This window comes from Papaver somniferum, chromosome 1 (genome assembly GCF_003573695.1).
Source record: "Papaver somniferum cultivar HN1 chromosome 1, ASM357369v1, whole genome shotgun sequence".
NCBI lineage: Eukaryota > Viridiplantae > Streptophyta > Magnoliopsida > Ranunculales > Papaveraceae > Papaver > Papaver somniferum.
Window position 1 is genome coordinate 246,438,230 of NC_039358.1, and position 14,432 is coordinate 246,452,661.

A 14,432-nucleotide genomic window follows, 5' to 3' on the forward strand; every position below is an offset into this window, starting at 1 on the left:
ATTGTGGTACATGTTGTTCAATCAGTGCCATACTTTTGTGCAGTCTTTATCCAATCTTTTTTCACATGTGTTTTACGGACACGGATTAAACAGTCGATTTTTGTTTGTTTTTTTGTGTTCAGGTATAAGGTGTCTCTGGCGACACCAAAATTCCAGAGATTGTGAACAAAAAAGATATGGACAGCATGAGAAAGTTGTTCTTGCTAGTGGGATACATAATCAGGAGATGACAAGAAATGTATTCATGTACCCAATTCTTTTAAGTGAGTAGGGTAGCTGGATATGGCATTTCTTCACTACCCTTGTTGTTCAGCTTGTGGAAATTTGAATCTTAATTTTGCATGTAATAACTACATTCTGAAGTAATAGATTTAGTAGAATTGTACTGCTAAAAAGGATATAACTTGGTATTTTCTTTGTCCTGATTGGAGTTATTTCTTCGAACTTTGATTTTGCGACGCAGGCCTCATTTGAGAGAGCATAAGAAAATTGATGGTGATAATTCAGCTGGCAATGATTTTGATAAGAAAGACCGACTGGAAGATTTTGGTAGTTCATCATTTTGAAGCAGTTGCGACTTGGGAGTTGGGTCTATTTTGGACTTTTTTATTATAAAAAATTGAGAATTTATTTTGCCCTTGTGTATATACTCCATGTCCTGGCTCTCTTTTTCCTTTTCGCAAATGATTGGTGGTGGCCTTGGGTGCCAACTAGCTAGTTGGGATGTCAGTCACTATGGTGATGCTTACACGCGAGCTGGAGACGATAGTTTCTTTTGTGTGTTTTCCTCTGTTTTGATTTACAGATCAAAACCTTTTGTAATTATCTCACTATTAAATACTTCCTCCGTCCCATTGTTAATTGGCCTAATTCAAATTTGCACGATTCTCTTAAGACAAGGAAGAAAATAGAGTATTTTTAGTTATTTTTTACAATTACAATCTATGGTAATATGTAGTAAATTTAGAAATGCTTTATCTCTCAAACTATACGATGGATGTTTGCAAGTCCTAGACCATTAAAAATATTTTGAAACACCTACGTAACGAATATAAACATATCTATCAAATTATATGTATTTCTTATACTAACAAAAATCAATTAAAAAATTAATTTTAGAAATATCCCGTTGTTTGGTAAAATAGATCATTTATTACGAGACAAAATCTAAAAATAAACGGGTCAACTAATAACGAGACAAAAGGAGTAGCAGTTTCTTGCCAATCCATAATGAAAGTTGGCTTTTAGATCAAAGTAAGTTTTCAAATTTGATTGGGTCCACTGACTCCCGGCAGCGAGCCATGCCGAGTTGACCCTTTTTGTTCTAAACTTTATCACTGATCAAGCCTCTCACCCTAAGAATTGATACTGCCAAGTGGAAAAAACTGTTAGTAGTATGAGTAAAACCAACAAAGACGTCGAACAAAAACTAAATAATTCAGCTTGTATGCCAATTCCTTAGTATTGTAAAACTCCAGAACTTGTGTTAACTCTAGGAATACTAGTTAACACTCGCAATTTAGACTCTGTACATGCTCATAAAATGTAAGAGCATATTCTCCGCCCTCTCATTGGATCGTACGGTATGTAGTAAAAGGCGTGCGTCTTGGGTAATATACGCTATGTTACCTTTGTTATAAATAGATTTAGTAATGAGCGATGGGTTGGCCCCCGGTAAAAAAAGGCATCCAGGTGCCAAATTATACAGTAGTTTGGTTTTTTCTAAATCCCCTTTACGAAACGAGGTTGATAAAGTGACAATTATATTAAATAATTTCTCATTGGGTTATGGGAAACAACACTAGAAATTCTTATGATGATAAGAAAAATTGGTTCAGTGTGATACTGATTTTAACAAAAAAACAGAAGACAGCTGATTTAGTTTTCTAGAAATCTTCATAAAACATTAGTGTACTGAATATATATAGTGGATTATTAATTTATATTTCATATGGGATCTACATAAGTAATAAAAAATATATCAAGTTATAAATTTAACGAATTATTAATTTGGCACGTTGTCCCCGATTCGAGACCGGCGAAAAATATTGTTTAAGAGAGTTTATTAAATAATCGAGTATTAATTAATAAAATTTCCATTGTATTAGGTTTAAGTGCTGCTTGGTGGTGGTTGTGGGTGCCAACCTAGTTTGCTACAAGCAACTCAGAAGGGGGACCAGGTGGGACTTGGATCGTAAAAGGAGACTCACAGATATGGAGATTAATGAGGTGGCAACTCTATCTCATCTTTTAGAAGGAGTTATCTTATGTGATGATGAAGATACTATAAAAAGGGGAAATAAAGCTTCAAAAACCAAACACAGTTGATATTAAGGCCTTGCAAGTACTCTGGTATTGACGTCGGGGGTGGAAAAGTTCTTGTGAGTCGTTCAGGCTTTTCCACAAGGGAGAGAAAAAAATTTCGGCTACCTACATCTTCGGAAAAATTAGGCGAACTGCATTTTCAGATAAGTTCGACTACCTGTTTTTCAGATATTGCAGCCAAACTTGTTTGACCTAGCCGAAATCTAATTAAAATAATTTCAATATTAGGAAAGTTTTGGATCGTTCAAGCAACATCAACGAATACTCTAGGAGATGCAGATTGTGATTCATAGGAGCTATCATCACTCGAATCACTCAAAAAAATATTTTTTTCAATTTTCTTCTCATCTACCCTTTCGATAATTCGAATTTGGTTAATATGGAACCCATTTCTATACTTTGTGTATGGATCCCCTCCCATGCAATGACACCTCATCACTTTTTTACCTCCCATGCATAGAATTGCTTTTAATTTGAATCATCAAAGAAAGAACTTCTTTTATAAATGCGTTTTAGGTAACGTGTCATGCATACAAGAGGGGATTCATATATAAAGTATGGAGCCCGTAACCATACTAGCCGAACCGCGATAATTCTTCTTCTTATAACAAATCAATTTATTTATTTAACCTCATTAACTATTAATTAACTTAACTTAGTCGTTCAACTAATCACTATACTAATTAAGCATTATACAAGCTTAATTAAAAACGGTAATTTTTATATTAACTTAAATATTTGGGAGTGTTTTAACTTATCTACACTGATCTGTACTTCAGATTTTTAGTGGCCAGTGTACCCATTAGTTATCAAGAATTGATTGATTTTCTGATTAATAACAGCTGGACTGATTGTGCGCTTTATCAACAACTTTATGACTGTTAACAGACCAAACTATAACATCATGCAGACTCTTTTCTATAACCCTATGCAGGATGAAACACTAGAATCATAAATAGAGAGCCCGAAAAAGAAATCACCTTCATGAATTTGAGAATAGATGTAGCTTTATTAATGTAAAATCCTATTACTGCTTAGGGTATTGGACTAATTCTTATTGACTATACAAGTACCACAATGTAAGCTAGGGGATCCTACGTAGACTACACCACCAGAGAACAATTAGAGGAAAAAGGAGATGAAGCTGCCTTTCAATGGGCAACTGAATGGGTGAATATCAAGTCATTTTCCAAAGTGACTTTTCACCAGCTCTGAAGCTGCTATGGAAAGATATGCTGAAGCTAGAGATTATAGATATAAGATTAGTACCGATTAGAAGTCAAACAAATTTAACTATTAACTTTAAAGCGAATGCTTTTATTTTAATTTCTAGATATATTATTAAGAAGGTTGCGAAGATAGCTACTTTTTATAACCGAAATGCTGTGAAATATATTAGGAAAGGAGAAGCCCCGAAAGTCATTCTAAACAGCCTTTATATAAGGAATTGTATAACCTCGTACCTGCAAATGAAATGCAGATTTCTGAAAACATAATTAACCTTGTAATAGCTAATGTAACTCAGTTTTATGAGAACAATCGTTACAATCAATATATTATCCGAGGCTTTAGCCATCATTTTTGGAAAAAAAATAAGATTTTTTTGATTAACTACTCTCTTTTTGGTACTTCATCATTTTGAAGTTTTTTTTGGACTTTTTTATTATGGAAATTGAGGATTCATTTTACCGTTGTATGGTGGTGGCCAGCAGACTAGTTGGGATGTCAGTCGGTCACTAGTACAGTGATTTGCGGGTCCAAAATGTAGGATGGTTCCAAGATCAATTCCTCTCCTGTTTGTATTTCAAAGTAATTCAGTTTTCAAGTCCTTTAATATTGCTTTCTTTTGTTTCTATTCGGCGCATTTCTTGGCGTATCTGTGCAACATAGTGATACCGGCAACCCAAACGGCCAAGCTATTAGATCACTATTACAAAACAAATAATAGTCAACGACGCGTAGCCAACTGCCATCGAACAACTCGATATTGGATTCTTATCATATATTTAATTAATCTTAATAAATTAGTTTTTAAGTAAATGGTTCCCAGTCAGTACTAATTAAGTTTGTTGTTTTCAATATATTGAAATTTGCAATTGAAGGCTCCTCAGATGAACATAAAGACTTTATCTTTTAGCACAGAAGAAGAAAGATGATCTACCACGATGATGAACTGCTAGAGCATACAGGTTTTAAGACTTAATTAGTTTTCTTCTTTTGATCTTCCTCTTATCTTACATATAACTATTTACCTGGTTCTTATTTCAGAGGGACAAGAAGTATCTCTTGATCAGCTAAATGGAGACATGGTGGTCAGAACCATCTACAAGCCGGAGGCACCGATGGAGGCGGTAAGCGAATTTAAGGTGTTGTTGGAGCTCAAAGGGGTCGGATCGAAAAATGGCAGATTAGGTGTGGATCTTGTGACCGTCTTAGATATCAGCGGCAGCATGGCCGGAGAAAGGATAGATAAAATGAAAATTGCTATGCGGTTCTTGCTCAAGAAACTAGGACATACCGATCGTTTATCTGTGGTCACTTTCAACAGGAAGGCAGCTAGATTGTGCCCACTGCTACAGATAAAGGAAGCTTCTAGAAAGGAGATTGAAACGTTGGTCAATGGACTAGAAGCCAGATCAACCACAAACACAGAGGCTGGCCTTAGAATGGCCATAGATATACTTAACGATCGGACCCTTATCGAAGGGCGTCGTGCAGCCATCATGCTTTTGTCGGATGGCATGGAAGATGAGGAGAGTCATGCTGCTGATTTTCCAGCCGACAAGGTGCCCATATACACATTCGGTCTTGACTGCGACTTCGATCCAAAGGTGATTTGAATTTCGAATTTAAATTGGTTATACATCAGAGTAGCTTCAGTGGTATTTGTATTCATGTCTCTGCTTTGCACTGTAGTTGCTCTTTGATATCGCCAAGAAAAGTCAAGGAGGGATGTTTGCAGCTGTTTCAAAGGTGGAAAATCTGACTGCTGCATTCTCTCTGTCTTTGGCTGGGCTACTAAATGTGGCTATTGAGGACCTGACTCTGACCATTACACCATCAAATGACTACAAAATTACGGAGGTGAAGGCTGGAATTTACCATCAACAGATGGTCTGTAAGTATGACAACCCTGTAACTATTACATTTGGATCATTATACGACCGTGAGATTCGCAAGGTCCTTGTTAAACTTACTCTCCCAGAGGTCACAAAACAGTCGAGAAACGATATTTTTAAATTTGCCTACAAGTACAGGTATATTCAATTTCGACTAATTACTCCTGATTATATACGTTTTATATCAAATTATCTCGTACATAAAAAGATGTATGATTATGTGCACAGTGTTGGTGGGAAGAATACAAAACTCGAGTCTAAAACTGAAAGCATACATGTGAACCGCAATGATACGCCAACAGAGGCAGAGAATGAGGAGGTGATAGCTGAGGAGAAACGTATCAGAACTGCAAGGAAGATGAAAGATGCAAGATTATCTGCTGACAAGAAGGAGCTGGAGGAGGCTAGGGAGTTTCTGGTTTCTGCCAAAATATTACTCTCGGAAGTTGATGCTATACTGATTGCTCAACTGGATCAACTCTTTCATTTTATGGTATCCCAAGAAACTTATGACATAAAAGGGCGTGCTTTTGCACTTGCTCTTGAGGAATCTCATGAAGCCCAACGTGCTACAACTTTCACAAGTGACAATGCCTTTAAGGTGCGTATGTTCAACACTCCCCTTATGGACCAATACATCGAACAAGCCGATTCTTTTAACGGAAATTATGATTATGAAGTGCCCACAGAGGAGGAGGACAGACAAAAAGTTGCACTTGTGTACTAAAATTAACAAATTATATAACTGAATGGTTGAAGAATTAGACTCTGACTTTACCATAATCATATATTTTTATGTATTTATATTTGGTGAAATTCTAGTATTTTTACAACGATTGAAACAAAGATAAATGTGAGGGAAGTCTGAGTTTTGTACGTTGTGTGAATTCCATTTATATGGGCATTGCTTCTACTGTTCCTTACTTATTCTTACACTTAGTGAGTTAGCTGTTTCAAGAGAGGAAACACTAATTTTCATTCATATCAAATCCTATCAACACATACACAACAAAGATATTTCTCTAAACTAAATGGCCAGAAACTAAGCAAGTAAAGTAGGAGTGGTTGTTCCAATCAATAATTCCTTACAGATAGTCTATATAATCACTGCATCAAAGCAAAGTCGACGAAAGAAATAACCATGAAAAATGTCAGAGCTTATAGCCCAACTAAACACCGTACATATCACTGCCACAATGAGCTGCTTTAGGCTTCTATTTTTGTTATTAAATAGCCTATCATTTCATTCCCCTCCAAATATTCCACCAGATAGCATAAAATTTAGTAAATATCATGAAGTAGATCTCAATGATACGAAAATTTAACTTCACCGTCATCACTGACAACAAGTAATACAAATAAGAGGGGATGAAGAAACTCTTTTCCTACAACAAAGAAAGGAGAAAGTAAATCTAATCCAACGATGAATATCACGGCCATACGTAGACTTGACAATGTGGTAAAACAGTGGAAGCTGTAACAAACCAAATAAGAGAACCGGGATGGATGCTAAGACAGACACCGGAATATACACCCAAGAAGCTTCTCCACGAAGAACAATAACGAGGGTTGCTGCGAAAGTCGCCATCATAGTAGCAATTGAGATGAAGAGGGTGGAGAGACCTAATATTAACTTTCGGGGTAAAGATATCAAGAAATCGCGTTCAGCGAAGCGTGCTGTTAATATAGAGAAGAACATCAAAACAGATGTGCACGAGGAAAAAAGTGAAACAGCATCACAAACTACGAAGACCTTAAAAGCCGCTGATGTTGCAATCAAAGAGCGGCCTGTATTCTGATCGCTGCCACCAGGTAGCGTAAAAGCAGCGGCGAACATGACCGTGGCAATAAGAGTCGTGACTAGCATACATGCATGTGACGTATCTTTCATCCACTTTTCCCCTTGTTCGGCTAAGCCTTTGTGATGGAGTGAGAATAGATCTTTAGGTGTTATCTTATCATCGTTCTTCGCCTCTCTGTATCTAGGTGGAACCACTCTCTCGACCTCCTACCAGTTTAATCATGATTTATGATCAACAATTAGTATGTATAAATAAGTTCATTAATAGTAAATAGGAATTATACTACTAAATCATATATAATATATCAAGGAATTCCTCAAAAATGATGTCTCAATATTGCAAGAGTTATACTACTAAATCACACAAATAATTTGATTTACCTCGAACCACTGTATCTCCCGCTGCATCTGAAGAGCAGGGCCGTGTGCTTTATCTAGCTGCCGTGGTTGCATCCAAAATCTAGCAGGGCCATGTGCTTTATCTAGATGAGGTGATTGCAACCAAAGTCCAGCACAATGCAAGGTGTTGTTACCAACACTATCCAGAAGAGCAATGTTCTGATTTCTCTGACCCAAATCAGATATGTATTCGAAAATGGTTTCTTGACGTGATACTATAGCAATTTGAAATAATCCTCTTTCCTCGTTATCTTTGACATCTTCTAGATATAGATTGGTGCTAAACAGAGCTTTGAATATCTCTATAATGCCATGAATAGTTGATAAATGAATTGCATCATTTATTAATGATTCTTCGAGTTTGTCAGGTTTGTAGTCGCAAACCAAGGGACGAATAAGCTCCACTATTTTGACGGTTTGACGATGTTGAACCCTACTATGAAGTGGTTCTACTTTTATACATGGAACTGTTGCATATACGTATAAAATGTCAAAACTACTCGATACACCTTATCGGAATATACATTTCCAGACATGATAACGGGAAGGAATAAATAACTAGGTTATAGAGATACCTATTGCTTTGAGAGCTTTCAACAATATTCCATCAAGCTTGGTTACTCCAGCTGTTCGTAATAAAACCAGGTCAAAAAAGAAATTTCACAAGGATATTAGAATCAGACGATTTGGTGCCAGTACAGCTTTAGAATGTCTGGTTTAGATGTTTCTGTGCAGTAAATTGTCCAAATATTTAAGCAAACACAGATAGAAGTTGTGCAAAGATAGATAAAAGTTGCTTTAGCTTGTGATTAATAGAGATCACTAACCCAACCAATATATCAATCCTCCGATAGGTCCGAATTTATTTCCACTTGGGAAGGAAGACGGCTTTCCTGCTAATACAGTCAAAAGGTTCGTTCCGTTGGCGTCTCGACTAAAAACAAATTCTGCTAAGTTCTCTTCAAAGAGTTCTTCTAGTAGATTCAAAACCACATCTGTAGACACATAAATAGATACATACATTAATTGTCCCCTTCTCCGTCAGAGTATCATTAACTTTATTAAGACAGAAATTAAATGAAATTCAATGTCGATCTTACCAAAAGCATCAATTCTTGCCGCAGAAGTAAGTAAGTTAGAAATACGTTTTCCAATACTTCCAGACTGCCATAACATTTCTTTGGGCGTTACGCTGTAAAGATAACGAAATACCGTCTCGTCTCCGTTGATTGCAGCAATAGCAAGTGCGCTGTGTTCCTCTTTGTTCTCAATTTGCAGCAAGTACGGGTTCTTTTCTGCCATCATCTTGACAATTTCTAAGTTATTGTAACCTTTGGCTGCAAATGACAGGGCAGTATTACCGTTGTGTGTTGTTGCTTCTAATTGTGCTGGACTCATCAATTTTAGTAGCTCTGTCACGAAATCACCTCTGCCTAACCGAACAGCGGCATGAAGAGTTGTGGATCCATCACTTGTTATTTCAGCAGTCAGTGCTTCTGGGAAATCTCGAAAAAATAATTTTGCACCCCTCCAAGATTCTTTATTTGTGTTTTGTTTCTCTGGCACAAATCTATCTATTTTGACGGCGTGGACTAGATGTGGATGCCTCAAATATACATCTGTGGCCAGCATCAATTATTAGAGTAATAGAAAAGAACTCTTGCCTCAGTTAGTAACCCGTCATCGAGTAAATCTAAAACTAATATTGGAAGTTGGTTTTAATTACTGACGCGAGTACAATTCTGTTCCTCTGTGGATTATGTTTTCCGGTAACGTAAATCTAAGTTTTTTAAGTGTGGAACATACCCTTTTCCCTCCGAGATGCAGCCTTTTCCAAACCTTTCCAAGCTTCGTATGCAGATTTTTCATAAAAAATGCAAGATAGCATATCTCGCCCGCATGCCTCTTTAATGATTCTAAGGGCACAAGCTTTTTTAATCTCGGAAATTGACTTAATAGAGTCGTCTTTAGGATTGTTTAAAACGCTCCAAAGTCGCAGTCGTTGTAAACGTAGTTTGATGTGCGAGCTCCATTCATTGTAATTGCTTCGTGTTAGAACTCTATAAGATTCTGGAATGGTGTGCTCAGCATCATGTGCTCCTGATAAATAAGTTTGCTTTAATTAGCTTTTGTAGAGGCGTAAAATATACAGAGCCTTTACATATAACAATAAAACATGGCATATGGCAAGGATATAGATAAACGTAAATTAGATTTTTCCAGAGAATGGATCAAACCATGATGAACTTCTGTGAATTCATCTTCTTCTGCTTCCAACTCCTTCCAAGCATTTTCCGCGCAATCCACGTACCAAATGAATTTCTGCATATGCAGTGGGCAATGAAGTTTTATTGCATCAAGAGCTTTTTCATCTTCAGCATCATCTAATTTGTTATCCTTGTCAAGAAATCCCCACAGACCTTCAGTTTTCAAGTATTTTTGCATATCCCCTTTCCAACTTTTGTAATCAGTGGTCGATATACAAACTGAATTTCCAAAAATAAGAAAATAATAATTAATTATTTATTAAACAGAACTTCGTGCATACTATTTATATGTACAATTTAACAATGATCTAACCTGTTCTTTGAATAGTAGCTGCTCCTCGTATTCCCTCTGACTTGCGCCAAGCTACTATTTTGTTCTCTATCCTGCGCCAAGCATCATAGGCGTTTCCTTCGGCGTAAATGTCATCAATCATATCTTTACCACATGATAGTTTTATGGTGACCAAGGCATTACGATTTTTCAACTTGTAACCTCGTGATCCCTTTCTATCAGTTCCATTCACAACGTTCCAAAGATGTTTACTTGTCAATTCATTCTCCATATACTCTATCCATTTTGCGTGGTTCCGCTTAGTTAGAACTTTATTAACTTCTGGGACATTTTCTAGATTTGCTCTTGACTTTGCTGCAGTTTCTACCATCTCATTGTACCAATCTGGTAAAAATAGAATATGATCACAGTGAAGGAAACGATAAATTAATATGCGTATTCATCTAAATGCATTACCTGAAAAAATGCAAGAAAGAGAGAATAATACTAAGTTTAAGATAAATTTTGTTTGTTTACAGAAGCCGTTCTGACCTTTTTTATCATCTTTTGCTGCTTCTTCTAACCATGTCCAAGCTTCGCTCGCAAACTCGGCGTAGCGAATAAGCGGCAACATCTCCGGTCCACATGACTTTTGTATGGCTTCAAGAGCATTCTTGTCTCTATTCAGTTCGGTGCTGAAAGATTTCAGAGCAGGGATACCACTACTATCATTGGGAAATTTATTTTTCTTTTTGATAGAATTATCGCGCAATTTATAAGTATTCATATGGTAAGGCTTAGAAATGCAGGGTTCCAGTAGATCTCTCCGTTTCAAGTTAACCTCCATATATTCTTTCCAAGCTTTGTAAGTTTTGTCATTTGTTGATGCAAGAAGATCATTAGGAGCTGCAAATATATCTGAGTTTTCCTTTGCCGTCGCCATAGTCGCCATCTTAGTGCACATGGACAAAAAGCTTATTAGAAGGAAAAAAAAACTTGAAGCAGATATATACAAAATCATGGATCTTCATTATACTTACCACCAAGATGAAGAACGAAGCTGAATCTCCACTGCTTCTGAAAACTGTTTAACTAGTCTCCTATGATGAACCTGTCAACGTAAACCTAAATATATACCTAAAAATTAAAAATTGAAGTAAGATCCAAAAATGACTGGAACCTGATTTGCTTAAATCTACCTAACATTGAAAAGAAAAAAAGAGGTTTATCTTTATTTGTGGGGGACAAGGGATTAGCTGAAGGTTTCAATCCTTAATTGTTTATACCTCGTAGTTGGTACACATGGTATAACTTAATAAACGCAGACGCTGTCCACCAGCAAGGAACCTAGCGATGATATTGGACCCAATCAGCGCCTGATTTGATGCTGTTAAACACGAGGCCCGCAACATGCAATTTAATTTAATGCCATGTGAACCAAATCCTCAAGGGATATGAAAATGAAAAATAAATGATGAATATCCACATCTCTGCGCTCAAGCAATGAACAAGTTGACCGAAAAAAAGCATGTGCAAGGCGTCAGGTTCGAAACCAAAGACTTTCCCACTTGCTCAGCGTTAAATGAAAGATACAAAAACACAAGTCCAGCAAATTGCATAGTGTAATTAACGAAGCATTAACATAGCCGATACCACCGTAATAGAGTGGTAAAGTCCATGAGTGATAATACTAATGACTTGGTTCGAAACTTATCAGTAATGAGCACCTAGTTCTTTATCGGTAATTCTTTTTATCAGATAATTGTTCCCGGTTACATTGTTTCTCGAGATACACAATAATCCAACTGCGATCATCTCACTCCATGAATCTAAATGTCTGATGGATTGTTTTAAAATTTCCTCACCCCAGGCATAATAATAGTTTATCAATGTCTGATTTAGACACAAATATTGAAACTTCGTAATGTGACGTATGTGTGATTACATAAGCGAGCATGGGAACATATCCGCTTTGTATGAGTTGACTAAAAAACAACAAGATGGGAATCCAAGACAAATGAATATACAGATGACAGACAGATTGTACTTATACACTTCGGCGTTAAAAATAGTAATCAGAAGTTTCTTAACAGCTTACAGTATGATTAATTTAAATTCGAAACCAACTGCCAAAATGTATGTGTATATATATATAGTTACGGCACGAGCTCTGGTTAGTTCCTGGTAGTGTAATGTGCATGAAAGACATCAGTATGGTCACGACCTTGCATCACAATAAGTATGAAATTTGTGCCATTTATGTTGCTTTGTTCGGATTTGTCCCATCTTGTGGGCATGGAGTTACAAATCTTCAAAATGAAACAACAAAATAGAAAACATTTTAAATGAGAGGTTTGGAAATAATTAAAAATAGACAAATCACACTAAAAGAAGAAAATCGCATTTTTTCAAAAATGGTCACAATAAGCATTTCGGTCCACTAAAGAAAATAAGGATCCCCACATGTTCTAACAACAATGAAAAATCAATGCAAAACTAATCTTAAAAACATTGAAAGTTTGGAGGCTAGTAAGTGGCGGCCTAGGACTAAGCAAAATGGTTTCCGATGGGGTGATTCCAACTCGGGGTATTTCCATAAAATTGCAAGCGCAAAAAGAAAAAAGAACACAATTGCAAAATTGCAAGTTAACGGTGCTGATTGTTTGGATCAATCTATTATTAAAGAAGAGATCCGAAACTATTACATCAATTTATTCTCATCTCAGGATGCAATTAATTCTTCGTTGGATGAGTTATCGTTCCCCGTTGTTCCTGATGTGGATAGAGATTGGATGGAGAGACAGTTTTCAGAAGATGAAATGTGGAAAATGGTGAAAATTTTGGGTTCTAATAAAGCTCCGGGGCCGGATGGATTCACCACAGATTTTTATAATAAATGTTGGGATATCATCAAAGTTGATTTCATGAGTATGCTCAGTGATTTTCATCACTACGGGTCGTCGGATTGGAGGTTAAATTGCTTTTTCCTTACACTCATTCCCAAAAAGGAAGACACTTGTACACCAAAAGATTTTAGACCTCTAAGCTTAATTGGTAGTGTCTATGAAATTTGCCTAAGGTTCTTGCAGAGAGGATGAAGATTGTTATGCCAAGACTGATTTCAGATTTTCAGGGTGCTTTTATTCATGAAAAGCAAATTCTAGATGGAGTTTTAATTGCCAACGAAGGTGTGGATAGTAGATTGAAGGCCAAAATGCCGGGTATTTTGTGTAAAATTGACATGGAGAAGGCTTTTGATAATATCAATTGGCAGTCCCTTTTTCGTATTCTTCAAAAGCATGGCTTTGGAGAAAAATGGATCTCTTGGATCAAATGGTGCGTATCTTCGTCGCACCTTTCAGTTTTGGTGTGAATGGCAGCTCGACAGAGAGATTTAAGCCTTCTAAAGGGCTGAGACAAGGTGACTCTTTATCCCCATATCTCTTTTTGTTGGTGGTGGAAATTTTATCTAAGTTGATGAATGATGCTGTGGAAAGAGGTCAAGTGCATGGTTTTAAGGTTGAAGAAACTGGTAGTGTGATTTCTCATCTCCAGTTTGCAGACGACACTTTAATCTTTGTTGATGCAAATACAGAAAAGGTTACGAGACTTTTCATTATTCTTTCTATGTTTGAGACAATCACTGGGATGAAACTCAATCTAGACAAGAGTACCATGGTGAGTGTTGGGGCTGATGACATTATTTATAATTTGGCTAAAGAATTGGGCTGTAAAACTGAAACATTGCCAATCAAATACATGGGTATGCCAATTGGTACTACCTCAAGAAACATTTCGATTTGGGAGTCGGTGCTAGAGAAGATGGAACAGAGATTGGCCACTTGGAAAAAAAAGTTTTTATATAAAGCTGGAAGATTGTTTCTCATCGAAAGATGTTTAGCTAGTTTACCGGTGTACTACTTGTCTCTCTTTCATCTCCCGGTTTCTATTGAGAAGAAGATGATAAAACTGATGGGAATTTTCTATGGGGTGCTGTGGAAGGAAAAAGAAAAATGGCTTGGGTAGGATGGCAAAAAAATTGTTTGTCAAAGGAGAAAGGAGGTTTAGGAGTTAAAGACTTTAGAACTATTAATAAACCCCTCCTTGATAAATGGATTTGGAGGTTCACGAGACAAAAGAGAGCGTTGTGGAGGGTTATCGTACAACAGAAAACAAAGGCCAATGCGGATTTGGTTATGCCTATTGATGACAATTCTGCACAGGGGAGCAGTCTTTGGAAAAACGTGATT

The 14,432-nt window shown here is 36.7% G+C and overlaps 2 protein-coding genes across 2 annotated transcripts; one reads left to right on the forward strand and one right to left on the reverse strand.

Moving 5' to 3' along the window:
* The first annotated feature begins 4,398 nt into the window (after positions 1 to 4,398).
* On the forward strand, positions 4,399 to 6,260 carry LOC113340073 (E3 ubiquitin-protein ligase WAV3-like). Its single transcript, XM_026585293.1, has 4 exons — positions 4,399 to 4,514; positions 4,594 to 5,156; positions 5,242 to 5,582; positions 5,673 to 6,260. The coding sequence occupies exons 1-4, from the start codon at positions 4,478 to 4,480 to the stop codon at positions 6,169 to 6,171; spliced, it is 1,440 nt and encodes a 479-aa protein (XP_026441078.1). The 5' UTR covers positions 4,399 to 4,477; the 3' UTR covers positions 6,172 to 6,260.
* A 481-nt stretch (positions 6,261 to 6,741) lies between these two features.
* On the reverse strand, positions 6,742 to 11,320 carry LOC113340079. Its single transcript, XM_026585302.1, has 10 exons — positions 11,223 to 11,320; positions 10,735 to 11,134; positions 10,225 to 10,587; positions 9,882 to 10,130; positions 9,451 to 9,744; positions 8,745 to 9,263; positions 8,472 to 8,639; positions 8,220 to 8,270; positions 7,627 to 8,111; positions 6,742 to 7,452 (listed from the first exon to the last, which is right to left on the reverse strand). The coding sequence occupies exons 2-10, from the start codon at positions 11,132 to 11,134 to the stop codon at positions 6,781 to 6,783; spliced, it is 3,201 nt and encodes a 1,066-aa protein (XP_026441087.1). The 5' UTR covers positions 11,223 to 11,320; the 3' UTR covers positions 6,742 to 6,780.
* Positions 11,321 to 14,432: the final 3,112 nt, after the last annotated feature.

What these genes read in the sequence shown, in the direction of transcription:
- LOC113340073 (XM_026585293.1), top strand. Translation starts at nt 4,478, where the DNA reads ATGATCTACCACGATGATGAACTGCTAGAGCATACAG. An exon ending in ACTGCGACTTCGATCCAAAG is followed by an intron (nt 5,157 to 5,241) that starts GTGATTTGAATT and finishes TTTGCACTGTAG; the next exon opens with TTGCTCTTTGATATCGCCAA. An exon ending in AAATTTGCCTACAAGTACAG is followed by an intron (nt 5,583 to 5,672) that starts GTATATTCAATT and finishes TTATGTGCACAG; the next exon opens with TGTTGGTGGGAAGAATACAA.
- LOC113340079 (XM_026585302.1), bottom strand. Translation starts at nt 11,134, where the DNA reads ATGGCGACTATGGCGACGGCAAAGGAAAACTCAGATATATTTGCAGCT. An exon ending in GGCAAGAATTGATGCTTTTG is followed by an intron (nt 8,640 to 8,744) that starts GTAAGATCGACA and finishes ATGTGTCTACAG; the next exon opens with ATGTGGTTTTGAATCTACTA. An exon ending in GAAAGCTCTCAAAGCAATAG is followed by an intron (nt 8,112 to 8,219) that starts GTATCTCTATAA and finishes TATATGCAACAG; the next exon opens with TTCCATGTATAAAAGTAGAA.